Source organism: Lissotriton vulgaris, chromosome 11 (genome assembly GCF_964263255.1).
Source record: "Lissotriton vulgaris chromosome 11, aLisVul1.2, whole genome shotgun sequence".
Classification (NCBI taxonomy): Eukaryota; Metazoa; Chordata; class Amphibia; order Caudata; family Salamandridae; genus Lissotriton; species Lissotriton vulgaris.
The window spans coordinates 485,467,244-485,484,525 of record NC_141699.1 but is presented as its reverse complement, the minus strand read 5'-3'; the positions used below and the strand labels follow the sequence as shown (position 1 = coordinate 485,484,525).

The following is a 17,282-nucleotide window of genomic DNA, read 5'->3' as shown; positions in this document are numbered from 1 at the left end:
AGTTCTCTCCCTAGCGGTGGTCGCCCGTGTCTGTTGCAACTGTCTGAAACAATGTTTTTTATACTGCTTGTCCCACTCTAGCTTGTTGTGTTGTGTGCACATCTACACAATAGTGTTTTGTGAAGGTGTGCGGTGTAACCCAGGTAGCCGCTTTGCATATGTCATCTAGTGGAATGTTTCCCAGAAATGCCATAGATGCTCCTAGTTTATACGTGTAGAGTGAGCTCTAGGAGGAACAGTTAATGTTCTCTTTGCCTTTAAGTAGCATATTTGAATGCATTTTACAATCCATCTGGCAATGCCCGCTTTGGAGATGGGATTGCCTTTATGTGTGGGAGAAAACGCAACAAATAGCTGTTTTGTCTTTCTGAAAGTTTGTGTTCTTTCTATATAGTATAATATGGCCCTTCTAACATCCAGTGTATGTAGGGCTCTTTCAGCTACTGTTTGTGGTTTTGGAAAGAAAACCGGTAATTCCACTGACTGATTGATGTGGAATGCTGAAATAACCTTCGGTAAGAATTTTGGGTTTGTTCTAAGAACCACTTTATTTTGGTGTAGCTGCATAAATGGTTCTTGAATCGTAAAAGCCTGCAGTTCACTTACTCTTCTAAGTGACGTGATAGCTATGAGGAAGGCTACCTTCCATGTGAGGAATTGTATTTCACACCTATGCATAGGTTCAAATGGTGGCCCCATTAGTCTGGTAAGCACTATGTTGAGATTCCAGACTGGGGAAGGTGGTCTTCTTGGTGGAATGACTCTTTTGAGTCCTTCCATGAAAGCTTTAATTGCTGGTACTTTAAACAGTGACAGATGTTGCCTGTTTTGTAGGTACGCCGCTATGGCTGCGAGATGAACTCTGATAGAGGTATATGCTAGGTTACATTGCTGTAAGTGTAATAAATAGCAAATGATTTGTTTAGTGGATGCGTCCAGAGGGTTGATGTGCTTACTGTTACAGTGTATAGCAAACCTCTTCCATTTTGCTGCATAGCATGCTCTGGTGGTAGGACGTCTTTCTTGTTTAATGATTTCCATGCATTCTGGTGGTAAATCTAAATACCCAAACTCTATGACCTCAGGAGCCAGATCGCTAGGTTCAGTTGTTTGGGATCTGGGTGCATTATTTCTCCATGGTTCTGTGTAAGATGCATGGGTAATAACCTTAGCTTTTGATGTGGTACTTGTGAGAGTTGTAGCAGCGTGGTGAACCACGGCTGTCTTGCCCACGTGGGTGCCACTAGTATCATTGTCATTGAATGTTGCTGCAGTTTCCGAACCAGTAATGGAATTAGTGGTAGAGGAGGGAACGCGTAAGCAAATCTGTTGGACCAATTTATCCACAGTGCATTGCCCTGGGACCTTTGGTGTGGGTACCTGGATGCGAATTCTTTGCATTTTGCGTTCTGATGATTGGCAAACAGATCTATCTCTGGTTGCCCCCATTTTTGGAAGAATGGCTGTAGTATTTGGTCGTGCAGCTCCCATTCGTGTACTTGTTCTGACTGTCTGCTTAGGATGTCTGCTATTTGATTTTGAACTCCTGGTAGGTGTTCCGCTAACAGGTAGATCTTTTGAGGAATGGCCCATCTCCATATGTCCTGTGCTAGTCTGGACAGTTGGAGAGAGTGTGTCCCCCCCTGTTTTTGAATATAATACATTGCAGTCATGTTGTCTGTTCTGATCAGGACTGCTTTGCCTGTTATTTGCATTTGGAAAGCTTTTAGTGCTAGAAATATTGCTAATAGTTCTAGGTAGTTGATGTGCAGTTTCTTTTGCTGCACACTCCACTTCCCCTGTACTGTGTATCTGTCCATATGCGCTCCCCATCCGGAGAGCGATGCGTCCGCTGTTATTATCACTTGTGGAATTGGCTCTAGGAACGACCGTCCCTTGGAAATGTTTTCTGTGTTCCACCACTTCAGAGAGTGATACGTCCGGTCGTTTACCAACACCAGATCTGTAATCTGACCTTGAGCCTGATTCCACTGTGTCGCTAGACACTCTTGTAGTGGGCGCATTTGTAGTCTGGCATGTGGTATTAGCAGTATGCAAGAGGACATCATGCCTAATAGTTGCATAAACACTCTTGCTGGTAGTGAGTGTTGTGGTTGAAATCTCTGTATTAACCCGACCATTGTCTGTACTCTGATTGGGTTGGGGTATGCTATTGCCTTTTCTGTGTCTACTGTAGCCCCCAGGTATTGCTGAATCTGGTTTGGTTGCAGGTGTGATTTTTTGTAGTTCACCGTGAACCCTAGGTTGTGCAGCAATTGAATTGTCTTCTGTGTGTTGTGAAGACATTCTTCCTTTGACTTGGCCTTTATTAGCCAATCGTCCAAGTATGGGAAGACATGTATTTGTTGTCTTCTTAGGTGTGCTGCCACCACAGCTAGGCATTTTGTGAAAACTCTCGGTGCTGTTGTGACACCGAACGGAAGGACTTTGAACTGATAGTGTTGTCCTTCTAACACAAACCTTAGGTATTTTCTGTGGGCTTTGTGAATTGGGATATGAAAGTAAGCGTCTTTTAGATCCAGTGTAGAAAGAAAGTCCCCTTTCTTCAGTAAAGGGAGTACTTGTTGGAGCGTGACCATGTGGAAGTGCTCCGAATTTATGTAAGCATTGAGAGGTCTGAGGTCTAATATTGGTCTTAGGGACCCGTCCTTTTTGGGGATCAGGAAGTATAGAGAGTATACTCCTGTGCCCTGTTGATCTTTTGGGACCTTCTCTATTGCATGCTTTTGTAGAAGTGCTAGCACTTCTTCTCTTAACAATGTCAGATGATCTTGACTCATTGGACGCTGTTTGGGGGGGATGTTTGGTGGGGTAGCTGTGAGTTCTAGGCAATAACCATGTTGGATAATTTGTCTCACCCACTTGTCTGACGTGATGTTTTCCCAGACAGGTAGGAACTGTGATAGACGTCCCCGACCGGTGTTATGTGGTCTGGGGGGAGTTCTATGAAGTCACTGTTTTGGTGTTGAGGCGTTGCGGTTGTTATTATTTCCGCGGCCTCTTCCCTTATTGTTGTTACCTCTGTAACTGCCTCTTGAATTACCTCTGGGTGATGTTGGTGTGAAAGATGTGGATTGCTGATTCATTCCTGTGTTCTTTGAGCCCCCTCTATAGGTGGATCTACGAAAGGAACCTCTGTGTGTTGGCTGTTGCAATGCTCCCATTGACTTAGCCGTTTCCGTATCTTTCTTCATTTTTTCTAATGTTTCGTCTGTGCTTGAACCAAACAATGTCTTCTGATCAAATGGTTTGTTCAGTAGGGCTGTTTGTACTTCTTGTTTGAATCCTGAGATTCTAAGCCATGCGTGCCTTCTTAGCATGACACTAGTGTTAATCGACCTTGCTGCAGTGTCTGCTGCGTCTAATGCACACTTAATGGAAGTATTGGTTATTATTTTACCTTCCTGTATTAATTGGTCTGCCTTCTTCTGATGTTCTTTTGGGAGATGTGTGAGAAGTTTTTCTAACTCATCGTAATGTGCCCTGTCGTAACGTGCGAGTAGTGCTTGTGTATTGGCTATACGCCAGCTATTCGCTGCCTGTGATGCTACTCTTTTGCCTGATGCATCTATTAACTTCGACTCTTTATCTGGTGGAGGAGCCTCTCCTGTAGATAATGAGTTTGCTCTTTTACGAGCGTTTGAGACCACCAGCGAGTCTAGAGGTACATGCCCTCTAATAAATATTGGGTCCTTTGGAGCCGCTTTGTATTTTTTTATCGATTCTTGGGTTTAACACCCTGGCTCTCACTGGGTTTTCGAATATTTCCTCTGTGTGAGTAAGAAGACCCTTCAACATAGGAAGAGTACCTGATGTTCTCTGTGCATTAGGTAGAGTCTCTAACAAGAAATCCTCTATTTGAGGTTCTGTATGCATATCTAGTTTGTGATATTTTGCTGCCCTATTAATGAGCTGCACAAAACCTGTGTTATCATCAGGTGGTGAAGGCTTTGAGGGATATAGCTCTGGGTCGTTGTCCTCATCTGACCCTACATCAGAATTTTCCCATGGATCCTCCTCATCTGGGATAGTTTCGTCATCCCCTTGAGGTTCTCCCTCCCCTAGATCACTGTCTACATCTGACTGAGGTGTAGCTGGTCTTGGTGTGGAAGGTGTAGGAATATTTGGCCTATTGTGAGGAATAGGAGAAGAGGGTGTTGCTCTAGGACGAGGAGAAGCAGGAGGAGTTATATTCGTCCCCATTGTTCTCTTTTTTGAAGGAAGAGGTTTATCTTCTGACTGTTCACTCTTTCTCTTCTTCGTGACCACTTTCCCAGTTTGTGGATCAATAAACAAGATCTTTTGTTTGGGATCTGTCTGTTGCTCCTGAATCGGTACCGAGGGTCCTGGTTCCGAGAGGTGCTTTTGTTTTCGATCGTCAGATCTTGTTGTTTTCGACACCGAATGTCTGCTCGGTTCCGACTTTCTTGGTATCGAGTGTCTCTTGGGCGATAAGTCATATTTATGTTTCGACATGGAATGTTTCGATACCGAGCTCTCCTTTGTATGTAGCCTCGGTGCCGAAGTCGATGTCGCCCTTTTCTCGGATCCGACATGGTGGGAGTCCGAGTGTTTCGGTTTCAGTTTTGGTTTCGTTGCCGGGCCCGAGGGCGGGGCGTCGGAAACTTTTTTCAGCGGTTTGACCGGGCCCGAGGGCGGGGTCGTTACCGCACGGGGTCGGTTTTTCGGTAAGGGGACGTCGTCACTCACGGTTTGTTGCTCGATGAGTTCTTCAACCTCCGACTGGTCCCCTTCCGACCCCGACTGGTCCTCTTCTTCCTCGATTTGTTCGTCTCCGAACAGCTCCGGGATTGCTTATGCCTGCATTCTGGAAACCTCGTGTCTTCGAGCTCGACGATTTCTAATCGTTAGCTTGGAGGAGAATGCTGCGCAGGCTTCGCAGTCCCTGGATTCGTGTTCAGGCGATAGACAGAGGTTGCACACCTCGTGCAGGTCCTTGTGTGGGAACTTAGCACCACACGTTGGACATTTTTTGAATGGAGTCCTTTCCATGGACTCCGGGCTTGACTGCGTCGAGAAAGGCCTCCTGTTCTTCGACGTAGATCCAAGTTTTTCTCTTCTATTTTGAATTTGTAACGCGTCGGAATGGAAATGAACGCGTTCGAATAACAATACCGTCGAATTGGAAAGGGAATACGCGCCGAAAATCACTTTCTTCTGAAGTTGATCTGGAGCGTCTCGATCTTCATCCGAACCCGATGGCGGAAAAAAACAATCTAAGGATGGAGCCGATGCCCATGCGCACTACCAACCAAGGGGGGAGTTACCAAGAGACAAAAGACTCTCCAAGAGAAAAACAAAGTGCAATCATCTGAGCCCAACACCAGATGGCGATCTATTCATAATGTACCATCTGCAGCCCATATGCCTCGAACGTATGATGTTACTTGTTGTATCATATATCTGAATGCAATGACAAAAACAACAAAATACCAGCTTTCAGTCTTCCTTTGAATTTGTATTTGTTGTATATTTTCCATAGTGCATGTATTGTTTCAAAGGAAGATTAATTTTCACTGGAGAAGATTTTACCTCTATAATTTATAGATCAACCGCTAACTACGTGCTACAGGGAAGGCTCATTTTGCGTTACACCACTGTGCATGCCTGCCCATATTTTACAGTTTGAATGCTTTTGTTAAAAGTCTGTGTGTTTGGTTGACACAACTACATTTTGTTGTATTTGCTTTTCAGCATTTGGTAAAGCCTCAGGCTGCCGAACTAATTTTTGGGCAAATCAAGCAAAGAAGAAGAGACGCCAACCTCCTTTTCCGCTACAACACAGCCAACAACCCCAGTGTTTAAGGTAGGGAAACTGCTGCTATATTTTACATTCTAGTAGTCAAGGGCTATGTAAGTTGTGTACATGGTGGGTGGCGTCTAAATACATGCACCAAACCTCATACGTTGTACTTCGATTATTGACAGGTAACACTAACATTGGTAACACCATGAATACAGTAGAGCATCTACTTGCAAAGTCGTTCCTTGGACTGAAACGTGAAGACAAACTAATTGTAAAACAATTAGGACCTCACCGGCCAGACCTAAACCTACAACAAAGTTCCCTAGACAGAGGGAAGCTTTACACACGTTCTTTCACAAAGACCTGGTACACAAAAGTTGATTGGCTTACAGGATGTCCTTCAACAAATACTCTGTTCTGCTTCCCCTGCCTGCTGTTTGGTGGTGAAACTCCTTGGACCAAAAAAGGAGTTAAGGACTTAAAGCATTTGTCAGATAAAGTAAAGAAGCATCCACACACGAAAACACATATGGAAAATCTGACAAGACTGGGAATGTTGGGAGATAAACCGATTGAAGCCCACATAAGCGAGGCCTACCAAACAAATATACGGAAGCACAATGAAGCAGTTGATAGGAATAGACACGTGCTATCAAAAATCATTGACTGCATTCGTTTCTGTGGTGATTTTGAACTGGCTTTACGAGTGCATGATGAATCGGAAGGCTCTGCAAATCCTGGTATATTCTTAGGGCTGCTACAGTCTTCAAGGGCACCTCGAAAATCATACAAAATGAACTGCTTGAGTGCATGCTAGAGATTGTAAAAAGCACTATCGTACAACAGCTGAAAAACACAGACTTTGTGGCTATTCAGGCTGATGACACCACTGATGTGGCCACGAATACACAGTCAGTATTGGTCTTTCGGTACCTAGACAGTGACAACAAAGTTGTGGAACGCTTCTATGGATTCACCCATTTAAAAGACGCTTGTGCAGAAAGCATTTCTTCAGTTATTCTACAGGGACTAAGCTTCATTTTTCCAGAGCAGCCTCAAAAACAAAAACTGATTGCACAAAGCTACGATGGTGCTGCAGTAATGAGTGGAACCTCCGGTGGAGTACAAAAAAAATGTGTACCCTAATGCCCATTACGTGCACTGTTATGCCCACCAACTAAATCTGATTATGCAACAATCAGTAGAAAAGATCTCTGAGGCAAAGATATTCTTCCTGGATGTAGGAGGAATGGCAGCATTCTTCTCACGCTCCCCCAAAAGAACGGAGGTACTTCATACCATTGTTAACAGAAAGATTCCAAAGGGAGGCCCAACTCGTTGGAATTTTCACATCCGTACAATCCGCCTAATATACCAATATAGGGTTGATCTTGAGAAATGTTTTGACACCATAGAAGCCGATCAAGAGTTTGACTACAAAAGCCGGAATGAGGCCCGTGGCTTTGCAAGAACACTGCAAGACAGGGAGTTTCAGTTTTTGCTGTTTTTGTTTTTTGAAATAATGCTAAAAGTTGAAATACTGTATGAAACGTTACAAAAACGTGAAATAGATACTATCCATGTGGAAACAGCTATCAACGACTTTGTCACAAGCATAACGAAAGTCAGAGAAGAGGTTGACAATTTAGACAGCAAACTGCCAAATGATTCTACTTTCTCCAACCGCAGAAAAGACATCAGCAGTCTAGTCTGAATTTCCAAAGAGATATGTGACACTATAATTATGCAGGCAAAGGAAAGCTTTTCTTTTAAAAAGCATTTGGTGAGTGCCACATTACTAAGAAGTGATCTGTTTGCTAAATATGATATTTCCTTCCCTGAGCAAGCACTGAATATCGCTGTGGATGCTTACCCTATGCTCAACAAAGAGGATCTGAGAACAGAACTAAATGTACTGTATGGAATGCATGTATACCGGCAGGCCACTAATGCAATTAATTTGCTTGCTTTAATTCTGAACCTTAACATGCAAAACACACTAACAGAAACAGTGACTTTATTAAAAATACTCATCACCACACCGATGACAAGAGCAGAGGCGGAACGTTACTTTTCCGCTTTGAATAGAATTAAAACATTCCTGAGAAATACCATGATTCAGGACAGGCTGAATGCCTTAGCAATGCTTTCCATAGAGAGTGAGTTAGTTAAAAGAATACCAGACTTCAATGTTCAAGTCATTGAGAAGTTTGCTTCCATGAAAAACAGACGTGCTGATTTTCATTACAAAAAGTGAACACTCTATTTAAATGCTGCTAGTTGGCGTCCTGTTTGTTTGTTATTAAAATACATCTGTGAGGTACTCAGCAATGCATTGTGTTTCAAAGTCTGTTATGAAGCTCTGTGGTTATGATGAAGATGAATAAGCAGCTACCTATGTTATATGACACCACTTTATTAATGTAATAACTGCACTTTCACAATTGCTTTATTAACCTTCCTGCTTTCACAAATTTGCATGAAAATGCACCATTTGTCCACTCTTTTTTCAAAATTTTCTCGAGGGGAATTCCCCCCGAACCCTCCTTAAGGGGTTCGGGCTCGCTCACTACGCTCGCTCGCTACGGTGCAGTACGACTTTCATTTTACGCCCACGACTTTCAAATGTCACCAGCCGCCACTGACTGTGATGCTGTCTGAGAGGAATGCACAAAGACCAACCGACAACTACACCTAGATATGTGACCAGGAACAGGCTGCAGGCATTAAATGGCTATGACGTCTACATGCCAACATTCTAAAAGTGGCATTTTCAGAACTGTGACTTATAATTCGACTTTACCATTTTAAATTACAGTTCCTCAAACACCAATCATGACTTTCTAACCTGCTCCCCACAAAATGTATCCCGTATTAAATTTAATAAGGTAACCCAGTTTTTTTCTATGGGAAAGGTAGGCCTTGCAGTTGTTGTGAGGCCTTCTTGAGTTCACTTTCATTCTCCATTCTTGTTTTATACATTACGCGTTTTAGCAGACTTTGTTTTAACAATATTATATTTACATATTTTGCCTACATGATATTATTCTGAGCAGATGCTGTACATGTTGATTGTTTTTAGAAAGTCTTTCTTGCCATGTAATCAGTACACTCCCTTCAAGGCTAGGAACACAGAACAACATATCCTAGTGCTTGCAGAGCCCATTCGGAGACAGATTCTAACATCTAGACATACCATTGCATCAGATCTGTACCTCTAACACAGTGCTTTTTATTATATAAATGGTACAGTAGACTTCAGAGGAACACTTCGGTCATGAATGTCCTGGGATGACCTTCTATCCTGCAGAGAAGGACTGAAAATGCCATTTCAGGCCGATTCCCTGGTCAAGTTGTCTAGGTATGGGGTCTCAGGCTAACCTAAGACTGTGCAGATAGTACACCCACTATGCTCTCAGAGTAGGGGTAATGATAGGTAGAAATATATAAAAATCAGACTGCCATAGCTGGACTGTTTATTCTTTTCACCATGTTCATCATGCTGGTTATATTGTTTGTTTTGTCTAACTAATAATCACATTTAATTCTTTCTAGCCAAGACTACAATCCTCTCACAATCCATGATACGATCAATAGTAGCGGCCACCATCATCTCCAGAATTGATTACGGTAATGCCCTTTACCTTGGCTTACCTAAAACTCTGACCAGTAGACTTCAGGTCATAATGAATGACGCTGCCCGGTTGATCTTCAGGCTACCGAGGAGATCTAAAGCCACTCCCCTACTACAAAGTTTGCACTGGCTCCCCATTAAAGAAAGAGTGGAATTTAAGAACTTATGCACGGCCCATAGGGCAATCTATGGCAAAGCCCCAACCTACATCAAAGATCGTCTGCAACTTTATTGCCCTATGAGAACACTTCGATCTTCAGACTCCCAATTACTGGTCTGTCCTCGCTACAGGTTAGTGACCAAGGGAGGGAGAGCCTTTTCAGTGCTAGTTCCTCAGCTATGGAACAGGCTCCCGGAGGTGCTGCGCCGGGAAGGGAATCTACTAAGATTCAGGAAGAGCCTAAAAACATTTCTGTTCAGCAAAAGCATGAGCACAGTATAATCCAGCTATGACCTCAGCTTCCATCTTGCTAAGTTATTGTCTGTTACCATCTTTCCAGGCGCTTAGAGACCTGCAGGTGATTAGGCGCGATATAAAACCTCACTAACAATAACAATAACAATAACAATTGTTTCAATAAATGTATTGAAATCTTCATTTGTATCTTTCTTGTGTTTACCATGGGCATGCAAAGTAAATAACGAAAGGAGTAAGATCTGTTCCCACTATTCCCTTGGGGATGAGAGTATCATGTTCGAGGTTGCCAAAATCACCTGCCACCGAGGAAGGTTATGGGTTCGGGTGAGGCACTGTGACCTAGCTAGGAACTGGGCAGACAGTCTCTGATTGTGGCAATGGACTCAGTCCCTACATTCTGAAATTCTGTTGTCTTAATATGCTGTCTTGAGAACCGCATAACGCAGACGTGAAAAACGAATTTAGGAGTTGTTCACTATTAGGACATATAAAATATAAAGTTATATGTCTACATTTTTTAATACAATGCACCCTCCTCTATTGGCTATTTAAGGCCTATGCTAGGGTTGACATATGTATTAAAGAGGAACATTTAGATCTGGCAAAAGGTTTATTTTGTCAGAACGAAATGGCAGCTTAAACTGAACACACAGGCTGCACAGAGGTCGAGCACCCTACACTATCTCCTTGAGAAGCTTGAGACTACTTGCTTCTGTTACCTTGAGAGTCAAGTGCAGTCGACAGCTGCCCACTTTTCACAGTCATAGTATGATGAACCCCATGACACCAGTGAGAAACTATCTTAACCACTACAGTGGAAGCCCAGTATCCCCTACCTCCCTACGAAACACCGCCTCCCCCAGCAGGTTCTTTCATCTACTTTACAAGGCTCTATACCCTACAGAGAGAACATTGCAAGTGGGCCAGGAAGATGCAAATCTGTAACCTAGAAATTGGTCTGACCAGAGTTTATTTTTGACTGCTCCCAGCGTACAAACTGAACCTGTGATTAATGGGTATGAGGTAAATACCTGTAGTTCGTATTCTTGGGTTGTCCAGAGTTTGAAAAGACTGCCCACGGCTGGATGTGAACGCCTAACCATGCCTGGGGAGTGATCATGAGATTGCTGTGCATTCATGAACCTGATTAAAACTCATTTGTGCATTAATATTCTCTCAATAAAATGTTGGAACACACACCCTAGGAATTGACTTTTCTGCTGTATTGATACTGATATGCCTTTCTTGGTATCAAGCCTTATCTTAGAGGTCAAATAGATGGCTTTCTATGAATCATTGGAACTTTCTCCTAGGTTCCTAAACGAAATTCTGGAAGGAGAGTAAATGAAGGAGGAAAACTGAGGTATTCATACCATCCTCTGGAATAAGAGTGCACTGCTGAAATTTGTAAACGGTTCCTGTCTTTCTACCTGGCCATGCTTATATGAAACCCCCTAGTCTGGGCAGTGAGACATTTAAATGTATTGCAGATCCACCTTACTGCCATAGGATTATACAGGTTTTAGGGGTGTCCCTTGAAACCCAGTATATAGTTGAGAGTCACATGCACATGCCTTTCATTCGCTGCAGCTATGACATAAATTGTTGTAGATTTGAGCATCATGACCCATTCACAGGCTTGCTACTTTCATAATGGCTTATCGAGACAACTGCATCAAGAACATTCAATCTCCCCGTTGGCACTCACAATCTAGCTGTTAGTATCCACAAGCAGGTCAACCCACTGGTCAGTAAGAACGATTGTGCACTCCCCTGGATAGGCATACTCAAAAATAGCTGGATCATCTGTGAAACCACATTTCAGCCCGAGGCAGGAGAGATAAATAAGCCCATCCTAATCAATTGTTTTGTCTAATTTACTAGATTGTGTGTCAAGATTGCATTTTTAGGACTTGCTGCAAACAGCATTAGCCATTTTGAAGTCCACATACGGAGAAAGTCTTTGCTTCTTCTAAGTGACCCTTAGGGATTAGGGAAATGAGGGGAGGAGGATCCAAATCTCGTGTATGAAGAGCACCGAAAAAAAAAGAATTAATGACTGGGGAATGGATGGGGCCTACGAGGATCAATGTCACAGTCAATCCTTGCACATAGATCAGTCAACAGAACAATGCCATCTAGCACTTGACTGACTATTTGTAGAAAATGTTCTGGGTCTATTCCGACACCTGCAGATACTAAAATATGAGGAATATTCAGGAAGCACGGTGCATTAAAAAATCCTTGTACCCATACTTCTGCGACTGGCTTCTAAAATTTCTGGTATCAAATTAGCAACATAAAATATCGACTTGCATCAATATCAACTCTAAAGTTTTGACTTGCACAATACAGTCAAGATAATTTGATGATGCATTAGACAGTAGATCTATCCTTCCTACGGAATGCTTATCTTGATTATATTGTGCAAGACATTAATTTGGATTCTACATAGTTGCAGGCAGTGCTTAATTAGAGCTTTCCCGGTCTCACATCGGCTCTTATGGCAGTCTGCCACATAGTAACACCGTCTAATTTAGAGATAAGCACAAGAACAGCTGTTTATTACTTCATTATACATTACAAATTACTAATAACTGTCATCCATGCCATTCTTATAGCTCTGGGGGCCTAGAATAGTCTGACTTGTCAGAATTGTAAGAGTGTAGTTGTGGTAGTTGTGTTGGTACTGTCACTGGCAGCGCATGCTAGCGGGGGCAATGGGTGGTGAAAGCTGCAGTGGCCTCCTGACAGTCACTTATTTGTAATTATTTTTTTTTTTTACAAATTATGCACTGGTTGCAGGTCAATATTTTGGCATGCAATCCACCTGAATTTCAGTTCATAACAGATAGCAAGGATATAATTTAAAGGCATCTCTAAGATCCTGCAGCATGAAGTGCTCCATATACATCTAAACAAGTGTGGAACTTTCTCCCCATCTCTACTAGAGCTAAGCCTATTCAGGTGAAATTCCATAAGGCGATGAACGTGGCTATTTTATTAAGTGTGTCAGGTTCTCCAGAAAGGTAACCCGATACTGGCATTCCCCTTTTGTAAAAAAATAACAAAAGAATAAGAATGCACAATAAATTAGCATACATTTCTGCATAATATTCTCACCCTTCACCCCTTATCCCCATTGCTGAAAATTCAGTAAAATGGACCAAATAATTTCAAGATTGTAAAGTTGTATCCTTCAGAAGCAGAGTTGTATTTATCCATCAGAATTTACTTTTCTTGAGGGAGGTGCTCCCCTTCTGCCTGACTGATTTATTATGTTCGAGCATCCATAGTTTCTTGCATTTGCATTGTACAAAGGATACATCTGTGTATGAGACCTCTGCAGGAAGGACCAGTATAGTCAGAGGCCAGTGCACTGGGTATAAAACTGGCCCTTTCCTCTTCAGCTTTCCAGTCACCACTTGTATGACACCAGAAGGAACTTTGGGCCATATTATCAAGCAAGGGCGATACATTATCGCCAGGAAACTGCAGATAAAGCGGCGATAATGGGCTTGATAATATGCCCTTGTGAATTCCCATAGCAGCCCAGGTTAACACCAGAACCTAGGCTGCTATGGGAATTCACAAGGGCATATTATCAAGCCCATTATCGCCGCTTTAGCGGCAGTTTCCTGCCGATAAAAGCGGCGATGATGTATCGCCCTTGCTTGATAATATGGCCCCCTGTTGTCTGGAAATTGAGGGCTGCTGACTACCCAACCAGACAATCATGGAGGATGCACTTATCCGGTAAGGGGCACATGCTATTTAAGCGGCATGGTCTCAGAAGGAGAAGTCCTCAAATATTAATTTATTATTTATGCATTTAATAAAGGTACTCATGATGGAGAACTAGGATTACAAGTAAAATTTATATTGTAAAATATTTATGTTACAAAATATGGATATTACATATTGTACAATGAAAATGTTTAATGGTAAATAAAAGAGGTTTGAGATTTACCTTGAGCTTTTGACTCATTACCCTCTCGCTGTCCTCTATCATTTTCAGCCTATCCTCCTCCATCTTCTGTGTCAGCTGCTTGACGTGTTCCTCGTGGCTTTTCTGCTGGGCCTCCAACTTTTGCTGGGCTGCTGCGTGCATCTCTTCCTTCAGCTTCATCTCCCGCTCTGCAGCTTGCACCTTTGCTTGCTCCTCTGATGAAACAATCAGCAAGAACGAGGTTAGTTCTGATGTCCTACCAGGAAGTAACTTACCCAGCAAACCCAAGTCTGTCACGATAGTAAAAGTGCACAGGTGCTAAATCGTCCTCTTAACTCTACTTCAGAGAACTTAGGGGCATATTATCAACAAATAGCGATATTTATCGCTAAGTAGGCTTAGCTGCAATTTTTTTTATCGCTGCGCATCACCGGATTTTATCGCTGAGATAACGTGCTATTAGCAACGTTTATCTCAAAAGCGATAAAATTCCCGGCAATAGCGGCAAAATCCGTGAATATCGCTGAGAATACAGCGATATTCACACATTATCGATAACAGGGTCTTAGCCATTATATCCACCTCCCATTGGATATAATGGCTAAGAACTGGTCTAAGCAGGCGTTAGTTTTTGGAGATATTCGCGCTTAGCGCAAATATTTCCATCGCTACGCCTATGTTGGTAATAGGCGATAGCGATGTTAGCGACTGCTTTCAGTCGCTAACAGGTTGGGTACGCCCACTTTGCATGTCATTAGCGATAAATATCGCTGACATGCAAATCGGGCCCCAAACCGCTTTCTATCGCCTACAAGGTGTCGCTAACTGCTGTTAGCAACAGCTTGCTATTAGCGCGATAGAATTATCGCCGCTTAGCGGCCGAAAACGGCCGCTACAGCGGCGATAATTTCCTATCGCCCCCTTGATAATATGCCTCCTAATTCCTGAAGCAAGGGGTACCTAATAGTTCGGACCTGTCTTCGTATTTACGATTTTTCAACTGTGAGCATTTTATCCTGTGATACAGTAGGTGGATTCAAACAGCTAGCTTAGATGATGTTGATAGAAATGCCTAAGGTAGGGTAAAGGACCCGGGTGAGTGGATACTGTAAAAATATATGCCCTAACAGTTCATGCATTGCGGTCTATGGGGCGATCAAAAGGTATGAAAGTAGGTTGTGCTTGACATGATAGGCTGTGTAGCCTTTGTAGGCTGAGTACAGATGATTTTTTAGGCCTGCAATAAAGCCAGCAGGCAGGTGGTGTTTTGCCTAGAGTTTGATAAATGGATGGGGTTGGTTTTTGAGTGAATGTTTTCACACCCTTCTAATTAGCATTCCCAGCAAGGCACTCTAAAAGTAGTCCTGTGGTTCTAAGGAGCTATTTGGTTTTCAAGGTATCAGGGGATTGATGGAGAAAGAGTGCTGGTTAATCAAAGTTGCTCCAATGTTTGTTTGACTGGGGTGAAAGTTGATGAATAGGAGTCAAATTGACCTCAATCTTGATGATTTATTAATTATATTGTTGCTATTAGCCGTCAAGCATGTAATGGATGCTGGTGAATATTGAACACCAGATGTTTTTTATGTCCAATATACGTGTTCTTTGTACAATAATTCCCTAAATTGTCCTGGCTGGGGCCCTGCTGGTGCATGAATGCACAGTAGAAGACCGTTCTGAAACCTGCTGCAAGGATTGTTATTGGAGTAAGTGCTTTGCTAGATAGTGCCAAAGGCGAGATGTTATGTTTAGCACATTACATGGGATTGCCTATTTATTAAATCTTTCAAACGACAGTACAGCAATTGCCTAGCACCTACATTGTTAAAATCATTTGGAATCTACTTTGCTTGGGTGAAAGGGCTGAAAAATGATCCTGATAGGAATCAGGTTTGTGGACAGTAAGCAGAATTCCTGAAGCTTACACTTGATTTAATCAGTTTGTACTTTGTGGTCTGAACTAGTACTTAAACAGAATCGAATGACCAATGTTTGTTCTGCAGTGTCCATTGCAATTCGTAGGTTCAATATAATCACAACCTACCTGCAATTTCCTTCTCCTTCTGCGACAGGGTCTGATCCATCTGCAGAATGGACATTGCTACAGACTCTTGTGTCTGGATAAACTCCTGGAGAACCTCTTCTGCCTAGAAAAGAATACACAATTCATGTCACACCGGAGTCCTGCAGTTTAAAAAGTACATATGATTGTATCAGTAAAGAAGGATAGAGTTGCCTACATGGTCTTGACGGTCCTAGACTTTCTCCTAATGAGAATGTAAGTGTACCCTGCCACCTCTAGGTGGGACCATAAGCAGCTTCTCAAAGCCATAATTAAAGTTGTATAAGATGTACACCATGTACACTTGAAGCACACAGAGATGTAAATGCACAATTGTACATCCCTTCGAGTCCCTGTTTTGAGAAGTAACCATGACAAGAGTAGGAAGATGATTTAAGGGACTGGGGTGCGAATGTTATTAATAGAAGATAGCCTAGCTCTAGGAGTAAAACTGTGACCATAAAAAATACTAGATTATTAACACCTCTGGATTCTCTTCTAATCTCTAGTTGATGGAGAGAATACCAAATGTAATAGACTTTGGTCCGATTTAAATGTTGATGGAGAGGGAACTCCGTTGCAAGAGTGACTAAATTCATTCCCCACCATCATTATAGTCTACCTGGCCATTTCGATTCAGGCGAACCATAGTTTGACAATGGTGGAGACTACTCCATCTCCACTGTGGTCAAAGTCCTCTAATGGCCCTAGACATATAGTAGTTTTTCAATGCCTGTCACAGTCAGAAAAAACCTGGCGGTAAGGGGCATTGTAAAGTGCCAAATGCCCTCAATAAGAGGGGAAACTCCCATGGTGAGCATTGTTCTTTATATTTTCAAAAATAAAATGCTGCTTTGGGATTTTTTGGGGGGAAACATTTACAGGAACCGCCATTGACGGGGTTAATGACAGTTTAGAATTGTCCACTGGGCCAACCTACATTTGTAAATTTGGAAGGTGAGGACTCCATCAGGGCGATGGAGTAAGAAAACACTGTCTGCCAAAACATAAATTAGGCCCTTTAATTTTAGGGGATCTATTGAGTAAGTAATGCCTAAAAAACAATTCTAAAAGGTAATTCCCTATATACTTCCCAGAGGTTGACGTATCAAGAAAAACTGTTGCTCTTCTACTGTTTGTAAAGTTATAACCCTGCTAGGGCAGAGACACAAAGCTGGTTTTAAATTTGTGCCGGTGGTTGAAGGTGGTGGTCACCAGCAATCCTTTTTGAGGACTGAAGCTTATATTTTGTCTTCGTTCTTGACCCAGAGCAAAATAGATCATGGAAGACAAAGGAAAAAGAAGGTGAAAGATAGCAAATAGAGATAAGTGAAAAAAATCATGACGCAAAAGAACCTACAAATCAAGATGAAGAGACTGGAAATGTAGAGGGGTGGAAGAAAGAAGCATTAGATGGACTCAAGACTAGGA

General features: G+C 42.4%; 1 protein-coding gene across 3 annotated transcripts in view; it reads right to left on the bottom strand.

The window, feature by feature from the left end:
• The window catches only part of LOC147682139 (guanylate-binding protein 1-like), a 338,883-nt gene that overhangs the window by 8,357 nt on the left and 313,244 nt on the right, over nucleotides 1–17,282 (bottom strand). For all 3 annotated transcript variants that reach the window (XM_086943550.1, XM_086943552.1, XM_086943551.1), the window contains exons 9-10: nucleotides 15,834–15,936; nucleotides 13,811–14,004 (exon numbers count right to left, since the gene is read on the bottom strand). In XM_086943550.1, the coding sequence (XP_086799676.1) occupies nucleotides 13,811–14,004; nucleotides 15,834–15,936 (297 nt within the window). The remainder of the gene's footprint in view (nucleotides 1–13,810; nucleotides 14,005–15,833; nucleotides 15,937–17,282) is intronic.